General features: G+C 43.9%; 1 protein-coding gene and 1 long non-coding RNA gene across 2 annotated transcripts in view; one reads left to right on the top strand and one right to left on the bottom strand.

Moving 5' to 3' along the window:
- LOC148320527 (uncharacterized) overlaps positions 1-21,044 on the top strand; it is a 99,042-nt gene that overhangs the window by 17,256 nt on the left and 60,742 nt on the right. The window contains exon 2 of the long non-coding RNA XR_015839620.1: positions 3,760-3,871. This is a non-coding gene — a long non-coding RNA (uncharacterized LOC148320527). The remainder of the gene's footprint in view (positions 1-3,759; positions 3,872-21,044) is intronic.
- The window catches only part of fstl4 (follistatin-like 4), a 70,994-nt gene continuing 57,215 nt past the window's right edge, over positions 7,266-21,044 (bottom strand). The window contains exons 8-16 of the mRNA XM_088279979.1: positions 20,811-20,931; positions 19,422-19,583; positions 17,014-17,148; positions 16,739-16,765; positions 15,829-15,947; positions 14,635-14,784; positions 12,859-12,966; positions 9,932-10,041; positions 7,266-9,813 (exon numbers count right to left, since the gene is read on the bottom strand). Of these exons, the coding sequence (XP_088136105.1) occupies positions 9,126-9,813; positions 9,932-10,041; positions 12,859-12,966; positions 14,635-14,784; positions 15,829-15,947; positions 16,739-16,765; positions 17,014-17,148; positions 19,422-19,583; positions 20,811-20,931 (1,620 nt within the window). The 3' untranslated portion in view covers positions 7,266-9,125. The remainder of the gene's footprint in view (positions 9,814-9,931; positions 10,042-12,858; positions 12,967-14,634; positions 14,785-15,828; positions 15,948-16,738; positions 16,766-17,013; positions 17,149-19,421; positions 19,584-20,810; positions 20,932-21,044) is intronic.

Below are 21,044 nucleotides of genomic sequence, written 5' to 3'. Positions count from 1 at the left end.
TCAGATTGAGACCAACAACTAAGACTTTGAGGAGTTGGGAGTTGGGACCATGTTGAGACCGAGACTTTGAGTACCTTGGACCAAGAGTTGAGCGTTCGAGACCAAGTCCTGACCAAGAGTGAGTGGTTGAGACAACTCGAGTTGAAGACTTTGAAGGGTTGAGACAAAGTGGAGCTCAAAATAGCGATCGTTTTGTCGTCATAAACAACACGGTGCAAACGTGCACTTTTGTTCTGTCCTTGTGCTTCCATTTTAGTCACTTAGCCTCCATCTTTGCTTTTTAGGTTGTTGTCTACCTCCAGCTGAGATGCTCCCGTTGCAACCCTAGGAAGGCAAAAAACCCCAAAAAAAACGAAAACGGGGTCTGCATTGCTGCGGGGCGTGAACAGAAGATTGGCCCGATCTATCATAAAAGCCACGGCACTGTTGACCCATTAAATAGCCTGTTATTTGGTTGTCTAGGCGCGCTCGTCGGCAGGGGGTAGACAATCTGTGCTTGATCTATCATTTTTATCTATGGCGTCTGCCAACTGGGAGAGTGTTCCCAAAAATCTGTCCGAGGTTAAATCACACATGACCCGCAACAGCGGGGCAGGCGTGTTAAGGAAAAATCAAAGCCGTTTATAAGCTGCAACATATTGGCTATTGGACTGTGGGTATGTGTCGTATGGAACAATGCGGTTGCAACTCCATGTCGGGGTTGAGCTTTAAGGTGTTTAAAAGCCACTGAAATTTAACTTGATGGCTGCTTAGAACGAGGCTTGGCAAACTTTTGTGTAGGAGAGCCACACTGATTTTTTATTTTTTATTTATTTATTTATTTTTTTTAAATGAGCACTCATAGATTATTAGAAAAAATATATGCAAAATTTATATTTTACTTTTAATAAAAAATATTGTCATTTTTACATTTGATCAATGTTTATTAATGTACATGTAAAATATGTCAAGATGTTTATGATTATTCAGGTAAGTAATTATTATAATTACTTGGACAAAGAAATAAAAATGATGCGTCTAACTAATGAGAGCAACAAATTTAATAAATAAATAACATTTTAAGCAATATTTTTTTTTAAATATGCTAGAACTCTTGATAATGGTCTGGCCTGTATCCTTCCAACTGAGTAGGAAAGAGTATAGTCAATCTTAAAAGATTCATGGTGTGTGTCAGTTGAAGTCTAATGTAAAAAATGACTCGTGTTGTGCCAATCGAAGCTGAATGCGCGGGAGATTGGCTCCGCTCGCGCTCGTGCGCCACATTGATGCCACGGCCGTTTGGTTCCCGCTTTTATTCGCCTTCCCCTCGCCCGTCGGATGTTGCCCGGAGATCCACGAAGAGCATCGAGTTGTCCCAAATGGAAAGCGATGACAGTCATCTCGCCGGAGAAATGGAGCGGCACGTCGACGGGAAAGTGGGGAGAGCAAATTTTGAGAGATGGACGTGTCACGGGACGACGGGAGAAGAAGAATGAGCGCGCTCTTTGAAATGATGCGCGGCGGAAACATTTTGGGGGGATAATTGCGACCAGCTTCATGGGCCATTACGGCAAGACGCTTCACCATTGGCTGGAGTTCCTCCATAACTTTAACATTAGCACTGGTTTCAACCAAACCTGAAGTTATTTTGAACCCCGATCGTGGTACGTTGTTGAGTCTATATCGACGACGGCATTTTCATGGTTTGAAGACTTTGAGGCAGAGTCGACAGCAAGACTTTGAAGTATTGAGACCTTCTCAAAACCAAGACTTTGAGAGGTTGAGACAAAATCAGGACCACAAGTTTGAGGGTTTGAGAACACGACTTTGAAACTTCAAACCAAATCAAGACCAAAATGTTAACGGCAATTTCAAATCTTTTTGGAATGTGGAAGGAAACCTAAAGAAAACTCGCAAAAAGTCAGAATCCTGGATTTCATCCTCCATTCTCACAAATGGGAGCTTGTCGAAATCCACCCGATTTCAACTCAATCTCTGAAACTAGAAATTCATTTTTAATCTTCCCGGGGGTTGCAACTGAGTCCATTTTTTTTTGCATGTTTGAGAACCCTCAGTTGAGCCCCGCCGTCCCCATCCTCTCCCAAAAAGCCGCCTGATGCAAGTAGATGAAGTCCATGTGTTTGTATACTGTCCTGGTGTTTTCAAACGGACCTCCCTGCTGAACCAGAACCACCTGCTGCTTCAAACTCTGTTTTCCAAGATTTTTGAAGACCTCTCTCACATCATCATCTGTCTTCTTCTACTTTGTTCCGTCCATTTCTGGCAAGTAATTGGTGTCACCGTCTCTTGATGTAATATGAATGGGTGGCATTGTCGTGGTGGGGGCGGCGGCGGCGGTGGTGGGCAACCAGAGATGAAAAGCACACTGAGTGCACGGCACGGCGAGGAGGGGAAAAAAAAATAAAAAATCAAAGGCCGACCAACCTGCAGCTGGACGGAACGTGGTGGAGATTTTACCACTGCGAGAATTACGGTGAAAGCTCGGGAGAAACAGGAGCTGGAGACGCTTAATGGCGGGATTGTGCCGCCACGGCAACACAAAGGAGAATGGAGGCCATGCTGCGTGAGAGTGGGAGGAAGATGAAGGGGAAGCTGCGACGGCTTCTCGTAATCATCCTCTCGTAGTTTTTCAGCCTCGAAGGTTGACACCACTCGAGAGTTCTGATTGGCTGTCCTGTCGCAACAACAAATTCAAAAGCCTTTGTTACCTTGACTGTTTTTTTTTTTTTTGACACCTTTTCCAAAGTTTTTAACCATCGCTTGAAACCTCAACGTTGTTTTCAAACAATAACACTGATTTATTTTTAATTTTAATTTTTTTTTAAAATCAGTCTCAAGTGAAGTTTTTTTAGCTTATTTTTTTCAATCCCTTTTTTTTTTTAAACCCAAATTCGAAGCCCGAACCGTGGCTTTACTCTACAATTTGAAACCCAACCCCTTGTTTGAAACCACAACTGGCTCGTGACGTGTTCTTGCTCGACCGCGGACGTCGCGCACATCCAGGCATCGTCACCGCGCTCAGCAATATTTGGTGTAGCGGAGTACGCTACAAGCGTCTTTGATGTCTTGCGTTCCGGCCCCGCCATCTTCCGATGATGTCGAGCGTGTTGCGCTTCAGCGGCGAGTTCGCCGTGCTGTGTTTACTCTCGGCGGCACTCCACTCCAAACCCTCTTGATGCCCGCTCACGCTCTCATCCAGAAGTGCAAACACTCAGCACAGCTGCGGCCAAGTCGAGCACGCAAAGCAAACATGGGCAATTGGCTTTGTTTTACGCCTGACAGTGTCTTGAAACCCTAACCGTGATTTCAAAGACAAATTTGAAATTTGAAACCTAACCTCATGCCTAAAATTCTAACCCTTGTTTGAAACCAAATTTGACTCCTTTATACTTCAAACTGATTTGAAACCTGAACCGTCACTTGTTTGAAACCTTAACGCAGGCCTGTACCCCTTCATTTTAAATCCTGACCCTGGTTTGAGACTATAATTTAAAAGCCTAACCCTAATTTGAATCTCTAACCTTGGCTTGAAACTGTTACTTTAAAGTCCAACTGCAAACCGTGACCCTGGTTTGAAACCTTAAAAGTGTCTCGAAACACAAACTTGAAATCCTGGCTTGAAACACGTCATGTTCAAAACCTAAATTATGGCTTCAGTGTACTTGTACAAAAAAAAAAAAGTCAATGGCAAGACACCCACGCACTGTGTTTACCTTTTCCTCTCATTTTTTTTCTCCCCGGTCATGCCGTCCGTTCCAGAGACAAACGAGCGCCGGCGTCCGTGGGGCAATCTCTCGGCGTGGCCTTTCGAGCGGAAATGTCAAATCAGCGCTCACGACAAGCTCGAGACAAAGATCAGTGAAAGATCAAGGTAGGAAAAAAAACAACAACTCTGAGCTCCACTGTCATTTGACTGTGCCCTCATTTCATCTGGCATTGATTGTCCAAGTGGAAACGTGATGGCATCAAAAAAAAAAGGTTGCACACTGCACATGATCTGTTGTTCAAGTCATCGAAATTGTGGAGAATTCTAGTTTGTAACCTACTATAATGAAAAAAAGTGTAATAACAATATAATATATGCTCATAAGAGTTTGACTTTATTTACTGTATTGATTAGTGGTGCGACGGATCACACAAGTCACAATTCGTATTGGATCACGGACCCATCGTTTTACAGATCAGCAAAAAACAAAACAAAAAAACCCAAAAGTCTTTATTTTATAAAACGCTTTTACCCATAAAATAAAAGGATAAAAGTCTACTAATGTCTATATATGTCCGTTTAGTATTTGATGCCGTAAAAACCAAAAAATCAATGGCCAGTAAACAAAAGACAAACTAGAGCATCACCCATAAAAATAAAAGCCCGTGAAGCGTCCTTTATGCTTTGCTGGCACGTTGTTGGACTTTGTTCAGTGCCTCGTGTGAGGAAGCTCGGCCTGCTCTGGGGCTGCTTTGCTGCATCTGACATGCGTGAGGCATCCCTACCTTGTCTTGTCGCAGTTGTTGTCCTGCCCTCCGTCCACCGCCACGGCCTTTCATTTCAGAGCTTTTTGAAATGCGGCCTGGAGAAGAATTCGCTCTCTCTCTCACTCTCTCGCTGCTGAATTATGCTTTTTGCTTCGCTCTCAAGGCCTGCTGGCCACACTTTCAACATTCTCGCAAGTGTCCTGAAGATGAAGAGTTCAGCATGATGAGGATGATGATGGCGGAGTCACGGCCACTTTGTTGTGTGTTTTCCTTTTTTTTTTTCTAGTTTATTTGAAGGCATTAGAAACGTTGAGGCTTACGCTGCAAATGCAGCATAGCGGTCCTTGTAAGTTTGAAGATCTGTTAAGAAAGCGCCAGAGAGAACCCTTGAAGAACACTTTTGTTAATTATTAATTCTGAAAAATGACCAGAAATTCTGCAATGATTCCTGCATTCCTTTGTGAACTTTATTAGATTTGTTTGATTTAAATTATTTTTTAAATAATGTGAAGATGGACATTTGCGAAGAACTTTTAATATTTGATCTTTTTTTTAAATTTATTTATTTATGTTTAATAAACCTACAGATTGAGATTCGTGACTACCGGAGAACCCTAAAATAACATTCAGAGCAATGAAAACAAACTGCAATCCTGCCATGATTGCTTTTCTTCTTTTTAAAGCTCTGTCAAATTGCGACTACTCGAGCGCCAAACGGAATTATTAATTGCCATTTACGCGTCTAGAAATGCTAACGCCGTCGGGAGGACGTCTCGGAATGGACGAAAATAGTTTGGATGTAATCCGACTTTTTCAGTGTGGCCGAGTTATTCGGGTTGATTTTGAGAATAGGATCTTTTGGGCGTGGAAAGTTTGTCTGGTGTAATGAGAATGCAAGAATTGCAAAAAGTGGATTTTTTTCCATCCCCTCACGCTCCCCCCTCAGGTTTGCACGCACGGAGCGGAGCGTGTGCAATATTGTGCCCTCGGCAGGAGACTCAAAGCCGGAATCGAAGCGGGAATGCTGGAAAAGCGGGACAAGGCTTGAAACGCTAAAATGAAAACGCTACTCCTTGCTTCTAACTTCAACCCATGCTTGAAATTCTTATTTGCCGACGGTATTGATTGTTGTCAGCAAGGTCGTTGATGCACACAAGCACTACTTTTATATTGACCCTTTCTATCGTAATAGTGGACTTGGGTGGCGCTGGCCTTTGTACTCCGACACGACTTAGCTGAGCGCAAACGGTAGCGTCTCCTTCGTCTTTGTCTTTTTCTTCACCCGTGAGAGCTGCTTTTCGTGTACTCGGGTTTACAATAAGGGATCGGGTTTCAAACAAAAGTTGCTTTTGATACCGTAGGTCCAATTATCTACGGTACTTTGTTCTGTGACGTCTGCTTTTCCGCGAACAGCAAAGCGTGGCAGAGCCTCGGCGCGTTGATGAGGCTGAGCGCATTAACGTGTTAGCCGTGGGCGACAGCTGCCACGCACCTGCAAGAAAGCAAACGACGGCTGAACTGTGGCGCCGCTAATTGCTACAAGGTCAATTAGGCGCCCGTCTCAACAAAAGGTGGAAATGTCGTTATGCCCCGTTGCGGGATGGCAGAGGTGATGATTGTTCACCTGCTACGGATGCACTTTTTGCACCCGCCATGTTCAACACCTTGTCATCGATTTTTTTTTTTTTTTCAGCGACTGGAATTGCGTTGTCACTCTTCCGACATGTTGACTTGACGCCCGCTCGCAACAGCATCAGGAATTTGTACGCACGCATGGAGAATTCCTTCTATTTTTGGAATTCAAAGTCAATTGATGTTCAACAATGTGGTCTGCTTTGCAAAACGAGAATCCTTGAAGGATGTTGACTGGGCGGATGAGTAGATTGATGGTAGATATGAAAGATGGCTGATGGATTGATGTTTCACAAACGATGCTTTGATTTTTGAGAAGATGGATGAATAGTTGTTTGAAACTCGTTTGGAGTTTGCATGTTCTCTCCATGCCGGGGTGGGTTTTCTCCGGGTACTCCGGTTTCCTCCTGCTTTCCAAAAACCTGCATGGCAAGTTGTTTGGACCCCCCGAATTGCCTCCAAGTGTGTTTGTGAGCGCAAATGGTTGCGTGTTGAGAGACTATGACTTGGGAACTCCTCGGGATCCCCCAGGAAGAGCTGGATGAAGTGGCCGAGGAGAGAGAAGTCCTGCTTAAACTGCTGCTCCTGCGACCCAACCTCGGATAAGTGCAAGAGATTGAATGAATTCAAAAGGTTCATAGTCATGATGTGGTATGCTTTGGAAAAGCAAAAGTGGATGAAAAATGGACCCATGGAGTGGCATGCTTTAGACGACGGTAGCTAGATATTTGAGGCATGATGTGGTATGATTTGGAAACCGATAGATTGGAAGTTTGACAAACGGTGGAAAACAAAAAAACCTAGGCTACCATTAATTGCCAGTCATACAGGAAGAAAATTGAAGGAAGTGAAATGTCGCACGTTTAAAATGTGCGATTGCGTGAAAAAGTTTGGTTTAGTCGCGGGGGCATATTACAACGAAGCTTTGTTGTGTGCGCGCTTGTGTGATGTGATGACACGCCGCTTACTTGCCAGTCGCCTGTGGAAACACCTTCATGTCATCGAGTCTCATGCAACTTTTTATGCCCTGGAGTTGAAGTTGAAGCAAAGTTCACGACTCGACAAACAAGGACCTGCGAGGGACGGAGCTTGTCGCGAATTTTAAGCAAGCTCCCGCATGAATGAAGTGAGTCGTTAATTTTTTTTTTTTTTTTTTTTGGTATACGTGTTTTATTTGACTTTTTTCTTACAAAAACAATTGCCCTGGTCAACCAGAGAACACACAAAATGCATACAGAAATAAAAAAACAAAACAAAACTATACAGTCACTTTCGTCATGTGCGCTAAACACGTTATCTACAACAACCGTGGGGAGGTATGACCCACGGATCCAACCGTTCGCGTTCTGACATTTGAGACAATTGGGCTAGCTAGCTCGGTGGCGACGCGTACGAGATTAAAAACAAACAAATGTTCTTATTATAATTTTTTTTTTTTAATGAACACGAACTGTTAAACGACTATGAAGGTCACCGAGAGGTATCTGGCGGATAGGGACAACCGATTTTGATTGCATGCGCGTCTCACAGCTGTCTCTAATCCATATGCAGAATTGGGATTCGTAAATCAATAGATCTATATGCGACCTCCAGCTGCCGAAATTGTCCCTTCAGACTAAGCTGAGCCTAAATCACCCACGAGAGCCACAAATTGGAGTCAGTTGCTGTTTACGTGTCACTGCCAATTTGTGGTGAATACAACGGCATTTTCTATGATATCGTGCTGATAAGTCACGGAAAGTAATAAAAAAAAAAAAAGCAGGCTGTGAGCATTTGTAGTTAGTTAGTCTCTCGCAAAGACTGAGTAAAACCCAAGCAAGCTCATTTGCTAGCCTTAAACCTTGCAGATGATCAGTAGATAATGAGGTTCCAAACGACCCGCAATGAAGAAGAATATGAGAAAATATCCAGGAAGTTGCGTGCCACATCTCATATTCGGTCATGTGGCACAAGATGGCACGCTCACTTAGTGCCGTCCTTACTGTTTTTTTTTTTATTTACTTGTTCTGTATTTATTAATCACAACTTTTTTTGCCAATATTTCCAATAATGATGACATTACTCTTGCGTTAGCTTTAGCTAATGATAGACTACGGTGCGATCTGAATTTTGAGCAAATTCAATTTCCGTTGACACGACCCAGAACAAAACTCTCATAAACCCACTAGCCTGTCCCCATTCCGCATTGCCAGCCCTTCCGCACCACTGGTATGAAGCTTTTAGGGTTACTAAGCTAGCATGGCTAACCGCGACCATCATCTGGAAATTCCAATTTGTTAGACTTAAATGGAAAAAATATTTGATTAGCGATGAGTTGACTTAAAGGTGAACGCGTTCTGTTGACTCATTGACTAATTGGTTTAACCTCTAAATTGTACTATTTCCTTAACTTGATTTATGTATCGTCTACTCGACGATTTTCATCAAGCTTCAAGTCCATTATGTGTTGATTTGCAACTTCGCTAGCTAGACGTCGTCACTAAAACGTCATACAAATGCTCACAGCCTTTAGTGGAATTTCAAAGGTCTGCAGGAGCTAACGTCTTTTCCGAAAACGCATAATCAGGTGACGTATCCGAACGGTGTGTCGGGGTGGGAGATAATAGGGCATCTAAAAGGACTCACGGACACTAAATGCAGACATTGACTGACTGACGGACGGTTTGTGATTAGCACTGGTGAAGACGATCAACACACACACACACAGAAAAAAAATAAATAAATAAACAATCGGAAAGCTTTTTTTAACTCTAAAAAAGTGAGCATTGTGCATAGTTCGTCGTGTGGTAACCCCTGGTCAGGTACCTAAACTTGCTGTGATAACACGGAAAGGAAGTGCAATCATGTACAATTGTGTCGCACTGAACACCATTGACACTTTCTCCCAGCGGGACTATCACAACAATAATTTTTTTAAACACATTTAAAACCCAACACATTTAATCCTCCTCGCTCTGTAATTAAATACTGGGCCTCTTTATTTTGAATGAAGTCCTACTGATACCTTTTTTTTTTTTTACTCATACCTCGCCGACCCAGACCACCGTGTTGCCCCTCGTGACGTCTGACACCTCGCAGTGCGGCGTTCTCTGTTTGCCGTTCAGAATGAAGAGGGACTCGGCCGACGGCGTCAACAGGTACTGTCCGAACGGGCCACTGGAGACCACCACCCGGTAGGGCGCGCCCCAGGGCCAGCTCCGAGGGCCCAGTGGCTCCTTGAGGCCTCGGAGCACCTCGGTGTGTCCCGAGGACAGATCGGTGAAGAGCAGGTCCGCGGTAGAGTCCGAGGCAGCCACCGCCACGTATCTGTTGGACGCGGCGAAGGAGGGCTGGAAGACCAGGGCCGAGGCGGTGACGGGGTCTTCCGTTTCCTGTCGGAGTTGCATCTCTCCCCGGAAGGAGACCGTTTGCACCGTCAGCCGGGCGCCACCGCCGCCGGGCGTCACGATGTAGCGGCCGTCAGGCGACACGAAAGCCCGGCCGGTGAGATCACGGTTGTGCCCCATCACCGCGTCCGTCACGGCGTCCACCAGGAGCTGGGCTTTTTTGCCCCGGCACTGGACGAAGTAGACGCCACTGAGATGCGTGTAGGCCATGCTGGCCGGAACACAGCTGTAGTCTTTCAGGCTGATGGTCTTGACGCGCCGGAAGGTCTCCAGGTCCACCTTGTGCACCGCCGGCTCGTCCTGGAGGAAGACGAAGGCGAACCTTTGTGGACAGAGTTCACAATGGAAGGTTAATGGCCTGCCCCACGACTGGTTGGCGGTGATTAATACGTGTCATTAGCTTTCTCATTTACTGTATGCAGAGGACTTTGGGCTTTTACCTCACGTGAGTGATGATGAGATTGGTCGGCGGGATGAAGAAGTCGCTGACCCGCTGGAAGGAGGTGCGGATGGCGTGATGGACTTCACCCACGCTGGCTTGAGGGATTACCTGGGGGGGAACGGGAAAATGCACATAAAATATACTCGGTTACTTAGAACCTCATATATTGTGCCGTAATCTATTCAACGCTAGATGTCCGTGGTTTGAGGGCAGTCGCAAAAGGTGTGTAGATACAATATCAAATCGTGAAAAATGTCAATAAATCAAAAATATAATTTTCTTCAGAAGCTGGGTTAGCATTAGCACTGCATAAATTGCCTTCATAAGCTAAATTGATGAAATTGATTTAAAAAAAAAAAGTGTAAATAATTATTATTTATTTTTTTAAACTTGTTTTAGCTTTCATATACCTGTAACGAAAAACAGAGCTTAATTATCCACTCTTCCTCTGTCCCTGGTTTTCTTCCTTGTATGGAATGTACGTACTTTCATAACCGTCCACCTCATCACTGCCTGCGCGATAAGCAAGTGGCGCCCCGAGGTGACGTCCTCGTCTGTCTTGGCGGTGATAAACATCGTAAAGGTCCGCGACGCTGGCGCATGAAATGCGACCCCCGCATCGCTTTCCCCCGATAACGCGTCTCATTCCGAGATGCTTGTCTCAAAACGTGCCGCGCAAAAGAAGCGGCATCTTTCACTTGACCTGAGTCGGCACTTTTTCAATAATTTTATTGAAGTACAGCAATATATAAAAAAACCATTTCTTTACTGTATATAACAATATTATAGAAGTCATTTTATTAAAAAAATGCATTTATAAAAATGAATTCCCCACCGTTAATAAACATCTGAGCCATAATAAGTATTGCCCTAGTTTTCAGTTTATTTTTTTTTTGCAAAACTTCCCCCATAAATGAAATCGTTTTGATTTTGGACCACCCTGCCACTGCTGCATTCAGACACGGAGCCTTTTTTATTTTTTTATAAGAACAAGGCATCAAGCACACTGCAGCATCTCGTCGTAGCCCAGCAGGAGGGCTTTCGTTCTGTCTGCGCTAGCTCCTAACAAAAAAAAAAAATCTGCCAAGGAACTGATAAATAATAAAAATAAATAAATAAAAAAAACACCCCCACCCTTACCTGCCTTTTTTTCTTTTCAACAAAATCTCAGCAGCGCTTGAGAAAACGTAGGAGGTGACGGGATACAATGGCGGGAGTTAATACGGTTCCGCCGGATATTGTCACGAGGCCGAGGTGTGCTAAGCTTCTTTCCACCCGCTTCCCTTTGTTGCGACTTCATCCCCGGCTTTCATCTGACTCGCTCGCTCGTGTCTCTTGTTTCCCTCCGAACATCAGAGCGGCTCCGAACAGATGGAAATCATCTCTAATCCTGTTTTAAAACTGCACTAATGAAGTTGATGGTTAAAATGGGACTGAATCGCTCGCTGCTATTCACGCTGACTAGCACCTTGCCTTTGCATCCAAACTGAGGAAAATCTTCTTGGCAACGGTCAATTTAAAATAGAATTTTTTTTTTTTAATCAAACAACACTCCAAGAAGTTGATGGTTAAAATGTGACCGACTTACTAGTTGCGCTTTACATGTTGACTGTCTCTCTTTTCTGTTAAAACATCCGACTGGCCAAATATAGATGAAAATATTTATTTATTTTTTTAAATACCAGCACTCTAGTTACTTCTCAACTTGACTGTTTTGCTATCTTCTCTTTGCAAAAATAAATAAATAAAAACAAATGACAGTACTGCAGAAGTTGATGTGCCTGCTTCTAAGCTCTACTTAACTTGGTCGCGAGCGTCTCTCTTTTCTCTAAAACCAAAGATGAAAATCCTCTTTAGAATTGTCACGATTTGAATCAGCACACCAGAACTCTCTCTTTTCTGTCAAAACATAACAACGTCCGGAAAAAAAACTGTCATTTTTGTTTTTAACAGTCCCCCGGAAGAAAAAGCTAAAATGTTCACAAAATCGGATGCGTGATTGTTATGCAAAGCCACTCTCTGCTTTTCTTTAATTTCATGCAGAGGAATTGTTTTGTTGTAAAAAAACAAACAAACAAATAATTGTACGCCTCATTTGAGACCCTAAGCGCTGAGTTCTAAACAACAACTGTGCGTAAGTAAACAATGAAAATATGTCATTATGCAGTCTGATGGCAGACCGGTCCAAATTCGGATCTCAAAAGAACCCTCAAGAGAACCGAGGAACATTTTAAGCTTTTTAATCGTCTTTGTTTTCAAACCATTTTGGCTGTGTCAAATGAATATACTGGGAGTCACCATTTTTGGGAAGGACCCAAATGGACTTCTAGAGGACTTCTCAAGGATTAAAAGAAATGTAAAATGGAAAGAGAAGCATGAGAAAAGTGAGTGTAGGGTTAACGTGTTGATCTAAAAACAAAAAGCGGCAAAACTCCTCACAAGAGTCATCAATTTGGTGGTGGTGGGGGGGTGCGGGGGAATCACCCCTCAGCGAGGCGTCGTAACCATGCAGCCGGCTGTAAACGCGAAGCCTTGCCACCGTTCTAATTGCACCTTTGCCTCCGGCGGGACCGAGCGCAGCCGTAAACATGTTTGTGACGATTATACTTAGACCGTCGGCGTCCCCCTCGGCCCCTTTCCCGCATGTCCCTGGACCTTGGAGGATGGGCTTCACCGCTGCTGTCGTCTGCAGTTTCATTTGTCAGCCACCCCCTCTCAAGTGTACGAGGTTCAAATTTGGTAGGTCCGACTCTTTAGAAGAAATATTTCTTTGAAGGACCCCTAGAAATCAGGCAGACTTCCTTTCTTGTGGCTTCTTGAGCCTTTTTTTTTGTGGTTCTACTCATGATAGACATGTCTACCAAATTTCATGTGAGCGAATGGAACGGATGTCGAGGGCTTAATTCTTCAAATGTTGGGCCGTACCTGGAGCGTTGGGTGTGTCCGGTCCATGTCGCCCCACGTTAGCACCCACACTTGATCATGTGACTTGTCGTAGAGCATCTTTACGGGAAACGGATCTGTAGCGACTGCCTGCAAAACGAAGACCATGAGCTAGGACTGGTTTTAATACTGACGTGTAGATTCTAAGATCTGAGCCATACGCCATGATGAATATGATCATTTAAAAAAATATTTGTATCAGTCAAATCAGGGACGTACTGTATATGCAAGGTCCGCAACTGGAATGTCAATGTTTAATCCAGATCTGATCCAGATTGCATAATTGGTAATGATGTAAACACAACATGCAAAAGACATTTGCTAGCATGTATCTGTCAAATCTCAGACTACATTAAATATGAGCATTTTTCTCTATAAAAAAACTAGAAACTGCTGAAAAAATATAACAATAGTAATAATATAAATATAAATATCCGTGAAATGCTGATTTAGACGAGAGCTTTGGCTGAGGTCTGCTCCCTCTCTCTCTCAGAGTACTTAACAATTGATGTTTTGGTTGAGCCGTTAACCAAAGGTCAAGAAAACCTCTGCCGCGCCTTTTAGCAAAATCTTGACCCATTGCTCCACTGGCGTCCATGTAACATTTTGCCTGACATTTGGGCGGAATCGATTTTGTGGGGCAGCAGATGTCCCATCATGCCAACACAGACGTGCTAAACGTGCTCAGCTGGTCGGGACGGTGATGGACCGATATGGACCCATGGGGAGGACGACAGAGAATGAATTGCAGTAAAAAGGCAGAAGAGAGAGGAGACATGAAGGGTCAGCAAGCAGGAATAACACAATCCATTAACCTGCTTCTGCATGGCTGCACAGGGGGCTGTGGACACCCCACACTGCTTGTGTGTTTTTTGCAAAAATAGATTCATTTTTTGTCCTTTTTGCTTCAAAATTCCAAATGGTGATAATGTAGGAAAAGGGCAATGAAGATTTTTTTTTTCCATTCATTAAAAATAAAACAGTCTCCTGTTATGTGTCCACACACTTAATTGACTTTTTACCCATAAATGTTTTGCTATGCTGGCCTTATTAATAAACTTATTCAAAGATTTTTTTTTGGCCACAAAATTCTAAATAAAACATCACAAACGGATAAACACAAAAATAATTTAAATATATATGCAAATACATTATAAAATTCTCTTAATTCTTCATGTTTCACTTCTGACTTGTTTTGTGGAGAATTTTGACCAAATGTACTTTTACACACCCCCTTAGTTTTAATACTCAAAAAATATATATATATTGGATGCTTTTTCATGGTTGGATGTTTTGTGTAGAATTTTGTTCGTAGATGTAATAAAATAAATACTTTTGAATGGATTGTAGTCATAGCCATTCACTCTTTTCCACTGTTGGTGTGTTACCATATTCCAAAATGCAATAAATTCATTTTTCACCTCAACACTCGTCACAAAATATCACATAAAGATTTGATGTTTGTACAAATTGTTGAGAAATTAAACACTCAAATATTTCATGCGGATATTTACTGGAAATGCAACTTTAGTCAAGATTTTCAATTCATTTGAATTACTGCGCATTTCAAAAACATACTTGTCATGTTTGTGAATTTTAGTCAAGAAATATGAGGGAAAGAAAATTGGGGTAGCATTTAAAGTCACGATGGGAAATGCTCTCCACACAAGTTTGGCCTTTTGCACTTCCCAACACGCAACCAGGCTGCAGGGAAGCTTTGAAGTCAATTGTCGGAGGAGGGCGTTTACCGCGACCCACCTGCATCACCCGCTGCGCTTGGATATCCACCACCAGGAGTCGACTCTGAAGGGGCTGGCTCACGTAGACGTACTTCTCGTGCACATTGACCGCCGACGACCACACGCAGCGCTGGGGGGACGGACCCTCGCCTTTGGGGCACATCTCTTCCTGCCGGGGTGGGGGGGGGGGGTGCAAAAAAAAAAATGGAACGGAATTCGCAAGTTAGATTTATGACACATTCCCGTGACATGCTGGTTTCCCCGTCTCGTAGTCTTACAATTTATCTGTCCTGCAGGTGTTAACGATTGTTTTTAATTTGCAGTTGTAGGTTACAACAAGAAGACTAAATTCTTCCTGTAATGGTTTCACCATTTCTCTTCTCATAACCACTTCATGTTTTACCATTCCTCTTATCTTTTAAGTAACAGTTTACCCTTTTTTTTTTTCTTAAAATCTTTTCAGCAAACCATGTTCTTTGTCATTTCCAACTGCAATTTTGGAATCCTTGCCGTTGTCTGCAATTCCCCCCGCCCGCTGACAAGCACCACGCTCGCGTACGAGGCTAGTGCTCGGAGAGCGTTTTAAAGTGCAGCGAGTGCTGTTTGCAGCAGGAACTCGCTAATGCGCGGCTTATTGAGTTTCTATTGATCTCTAATACAATCACAGGCGGCTCCGTAAAAAGCCCAATCCCTTTACGGAACAAGCAACTTTTACCACCTAAAGCCCATTGTTCCGCTTCCCAGTGGATTACCCCCGCCCAAGTATTGACTGTGTACAGTCTATGCGAAAGGATACGAATAATCCCATTTAAATTTGGAGGTGTTGGGGAGCAGCCCACTCTGACTAGATGAAGGGAGGTTGGTGACACATTACCCTGAATATTAGCTAATCCTGTCAGAACATATGGAAAGCAAATCAAGGTGCAAGATCACGGGTAGTAGATTAAAAAAAAAAAGAGAAAAAAATGGCAGCAGTGAGTGCCGTATTTTCCGGACTATAAACCGCACCCGTATATCAGCCGCAGTTTTCTGCATCTTTCAAAATTGAAAACTGCGGCTTATACAGTAGTTGAATTAATGAACGGACGCTTACTTCGTTACAGCACTTAGCTATATTTTTCAGGTACTGAAATCGGTCCTTCGACTTTCACAGGCAGTAAGAAGCAAGTGCCAGTCCTTTTGCCACCTTTGATAGAAATCAAACAGAAATTACATATGTCGCGACGATCCTCTCCGTGCGCTTGATTTGCCGGCGGATCTCGCACTGGCTGGGCTGCAGCAAAGTGATGCCCTCGTCGGAAAACACGTAGAACATGTTGCCCACGCTCAGACCTGCAGAACAATGCGGAGAACATGAAGCCAGTCGGATTAGGTTAATTAATTAACACCGACGCTTCTTGCTAAGTCACCGAACAAAATTGCTTCAGCATAAAATTCTCGCGAGAAAAGAGTGACGGGGGGGTGATGAGACGTCTGTTAGCGTGCATGAGCCAAGTCTTAAGAATTTGAATTCTATAAGTGGCACATGATTGCTGATATCCCCAAAATTCAACTTTACGAGGAATATCTCAAACACGTGCGGTCGATGGAATGCCGTATGCTCTCCTGCCAGCTTGTCAACACGTCACATTTGTAACAACACGGCAAACATACGCTGCCTAACAGCCCGAAACTGACAGTCACCCAGCGGAAGCTGCGCTTCCGTTGATAAATGCGAACAAAGCATCCGTGCCGGCACACTGTAAAACACATTGTAGCGTGCCATAAACAGCAGTGAGTCTCGTATGGAAGCGGCGAGGCTGGCAGTGTTGTTGTTTTTGCCGGTTATAACATACACAGCAACCGGACTTCCGCAACAGTGGAGCCGTGAGCGCTAGGTACGATATAAGAAAAGGGAAAGGAAGAAAAAAAAAAGAAAAAGGCTGATTGTGTGCGAGCCGCAGTTGATGAAACGCACCCCGGGCAGTGTGCGTGGGGGGGGGGGGGGGGGGGGCGATGGGAGCTGGCGTTTCTTGTGGACAACACAACACATACTGTAATTTATATGCATTCACCAGCCCGACAGAAGTGCGCCGCATGCCAACTTAATCATATGAATACAAAAGGAGTTGAGATGTATTTACCTTCCTCTCGCCACAGAATGTTTGCAACTGAAACACAAAAGCAAGACATCCACTTTAATCTGAGTTGGCTTGTCGAATGGGTATAAAAAAAAAAGGTAACGGCGAACTCTCGCGTTCATGAATTCACAACTCGCCAATGTTCTGTTGAGTCATAAAAAGTATGTTTTTTGTGACAGGTTTGGTCTTAAACTCCTGCAAATCGCAAGGCTTCACCGTAGACAACAACATTCTTTTCTCATCAGGCTACTTAGATTTGTTTATTTATTTTTTCTTACGCGTCTTCTTGGCGGAATCTTCCACAAACAACGAAGAGATGTCCTCGTCTACGCCCACCTCGTTCTTGGCGATGCAGGTGTAGGCGCCAGTGTCCTCGTAGCGGACGCTGCCAATGAACAGCTCGCTGCCGTTAGCTAAGAGAAAGGGAACCAGAGAAGAAAAATAAAAATAAAAAATGCATTTACCGCCTCAGAAAAATATTGGACCACTTTCAATGTCAGATTGGGTGTCATAGACGAAACCATTTTCATTTTCATTGGCGTCATTTGGACGTCGTCATGCTAGCGTTTGGAGAAGGTTATCATCAGAGGCCGTGTGATTACACAGCTGCGCTCTGATCCTCCTTCGACGTGGCGCTCCGATGACCGGACGCCACACAGCAGGGGCGTCGCAGACGACCTCTTTGCTGATGATGATGATGGCGGTGTGTCGGGCCGGAACATCAAAAGACGGCCCTTTTGCACCTTTCTTTGGAGTGAGCTCCCTTAGAACCATCTCTCTCGTTTCTCACTCACCCTCACCACCCTGCCTCTGTCTGAAACAGCCCTTGGCCCACAAAGAAAAACAAATCATGCCTGAAAAGACACCGGACATGGACAAACTCTTTGTCTGATTGCCACCAAAATTTGAGCCGTATGCTAAACGTCTGGGCAAAGCCAAACATTTTTCGTTTTCGTTTGTACATCCGAATCAACAAATGTCCGTCCAGACAGAAAGCAAGCAAGCTTTTAACAATAACTCAAAGGAATAACCCTCACGGTCTCCTCAGCAACACAAGGGCAACATCGGCGCAATACATCCTGGTAAGAGTCAAAGCTTCAAAATAATAACCGGCAGCAAATAATATCACAGTTTCACCGCTCTTACAAGCATCATAAAAGGGCTTATTAACAGTCGCAATCAATAAACTAGCAATGTCACCTGACATTTGCTAGACATGTCTGGAATGAAAATTGAATTTTTTTTTTTTTCCAGATTGTTTCAGTCTTTCAGACTTGTGCGTCATCAATCAAACACATTTGTCTCACCTAACAGCATCACGTCAAAACCAGAAGCTTTCACGTCATTGTGAGCAATCGACACCTGGTAATTAATGTCGAGCAGCCTCTACGTTAATTGCTGCCGTTGACATTTCTCGATGTTTTCTTTTATGATCCTGATAACAGCATGCGATAATTCGCACTGAAAAAGCGCTTTAATAACATCCAAAGCAGTTACATTTTTTTTTTTTTTTCTGGCAACGCTTTGAATTAACCGTTCATTAAATTAGTGGGTTTTTCAGTCTTAATTTGCAAGCTATACGGTGGCGAGGGAATTCAATTGAGCTTTTAATTCAGGATGACATGTGTCAATTTGTTTAGGGACCCTGCGGGGATTTTGGGGGGGCTGCGACTGAGAACTAATTGATCTGTTTATTTTGACGGACATGTAATTATCTGCGCACCGCGCTGACCTTACAGAATCAAAATAAACACAAACGGGCTTTGGAAGCTTGCAGTCTGAATGAAACGGCAACCAAAATCTGAATTTAGAACCCTACTTTTAAAACCCTAACGCTTGTTTGAAACGCAAGCTTTCAAATCATGTCATGAAATCCTGACCCAGGCTATAAATTGTCACTTTGAAAATGGCAATTTACAGTAAAACACTCACTCTGTCTTGAAACCATAATCGAGTCTTGAAGCCTCAATTTGAAACCCTAACTTGAAATCCTAGCCCGAGTTTACGCAGCCAATAATAATAATAATAATTTTTGCAGAGGATTAAGAATATCTGATTGTAGGTATTGTTTGATTGTCTGTCTACATGTGTTACTACACCGTTTAGCTTCCAATTTCCTTTGCCTAAAAGGTTCCAGCAAATTGATGCCGGTCTTGTTCGCTCACCTATGGCATTTGGCATTATTGGTGAACATTATGACAAAGAGACTTTAGGGAAAGTTATGTTTGCCCATCCATTATCGCTTCTCACAGGGGTCGCGGGCGTGCTGGAGGCTGTCCCAGCCGTCTTCGGGCCGTCGGCGGGCTAGACTCGGAACTGGTTGTGGAAAGTTCATTTTCATTTAAATACGCAATTGTGTAATTCTGTTCTGTGTGGATTGTCCTTTTTTTGGGGGGGGAGGGGTGGTGCTGTTATGATTTGGAATGTTTTAGAACCAATCAATTGTGCAAACTGTGTGCAATTTGAAGGCTTAATAAGATCGATACGTTTTACATGTGACAAGGATTGATGATGGTTAAAAACTTTACGCAGTAAAAGAAGCCCAAAATAAGCTGAAAGTGTCGTTAAAACTGAACAAGGCCTGAGGGTTTATGAATAAAAAGTTGGCCATAAAAATCCAATAGTGGATTCGTGTTGCCTTCCAAATAAGAAGAAAAAGAAATCCCAAAAAGGAACCTGCGCTTACCTTTGAGAGAAAGCTGCTTGGCAGAGCGCGGCTGCAGCTCCACGCCGTTCTTCAGCCACACCAGCTTGGGATCGGGGATGCCGTCGGCGCGGCAGTGCAGGCTGGCCGACACGCCGGGCTCCTGGGCCTGCGTCTCCGGGTACACCAGAATCACCGGTGGGACTGCAACGGGCAAACAAGAGAGAAGACGATAAGGCGAGGGGGGGGGGGGGGCGAGTAAGACCACCAGCGACGCGGAATTACTTTCACGGCGGCGGGGAATGAATTTGCACGGCCAAGCGCTCGGGGGCGGCTTTATTGCGGCTGCTGCATGAAAAAGATGTTGGACTACTTGGCGGCGCCCGAGGGGAGGAAAGCTGTGAGAGAATGTAGACGATGAATGACACCTCCAGTTTGCAAAAGCACCTCAGAGCCTGACAAATTCCTTGCCTTTTTTTTTTTTTTATAGCTTTGGCATCTATGCAGGTCTACTGGAGGGATGAACGACGATCATAAGCGTGGAAGACAGTCTAACCAAAATGACCACAACACTTTTGGGACGACACCAACAACGTAATCTATGCCCCCTCAAGACCTGAATGTGTGCTCATCTGACTTTGAACTTTTTTCTTTATGCCGCTTATAAAAGCCAAGCTTTTTAGAATCTTTTTAAAAAAAATTTTTTTTATTATTTTTTTTCCCCCACCTCAATGTGGTTTTGACTGCAATGCAGGGACAAAATGCTGCTGGAAATATTCAGCCTAGTGAGGCAGTACCATGCAGCCCTAAGTAAGGAAACGAGGGAGGAAGGATGCAAGGGAACAAGTAGTAAAGCTATAAAGGGTTTAAGAATTTCAGGCAGGGGTCACCAACATGGTGCCCGTGGGCAACTGGTAGCCCCCTTGGACCGCATACGTAGCCCGCGGAGCTGTTCTTCAAATAGCTTACCAGTGATGGAACATTGTGATTTTCTAGGAACATTGGGGAAATGATTGTTTGAAATTTGTGACGGCTGGCAAAGATTTGTAAAGATAGTGTTGCCTGACGATAATCATCAGTTTCTTTATTACTGTATCATGAGAAATCATGAACATGATCAGTCTCCTCATAAATGAATGCCATTAATCTTTAATATTAGCATAATCATGTTATTAAAAGTCATTGGAGCCAATTTGTCATTGCAGAAGTGTGTATCACACTTTTGTACTGATCAGTCTGAAAGAAGTCGCTCACCCAAACGTTGGTGACCCCTGAACAGAGGATGAAAGGAAACTCGGGAGCAAGGATACAAGAAGAGAGGAAGAGGGAAGGAAACGGACCGCGGATACAGGAACTATGGGGCCAAATAAAGAAGGATTGAAAGGAAGCAAAGAAAGAAATGAAGCACAGAAACACGGTAACACGACTGACCGTTGACCTGCAGCACATGCGTCTGGTGGAGGTCCTCGTACCCGTAGGCATGGCAACTGTAGTTTCCCATGTGAATGGTCGTCACCTTGGTGATGTACAGCGAGCCGTCATCCCCAAAGTCCTTCAACACACATACAGCAGGCGGCAAATGAAGAGAGGGAGGCTGAAGAATGGGATGCCGCCACCGCAGGGGGGCCGGCAGGCGGGAGAATTCCGGGCAGCTTGATAGAACGC

Source organism: Idiotropiscis lumnitzeri, chromosome 17 (genome assembly GCF_059441095.1).
Source record: "Idiotropiscis lumnitzeri isolate Australia: NSW breed Sydney's pygmy pipehorse chromosome 17, RoL_Ilum_1.0, whole genome shotgun sequence".
Taxonomy (NCBI): Eukaryota; Metazoa; Chordata; class Actinopteri; order Syngnathiformes; family Syngnathidae; genus Idiotropiscis; species Idiotropiscis lumnitzeri.
The sequence above is the reverse complement of the archived record's forward strand: the minus strand, read 5'-3'. Positions and strand labels throughout refer to the sequence as shown.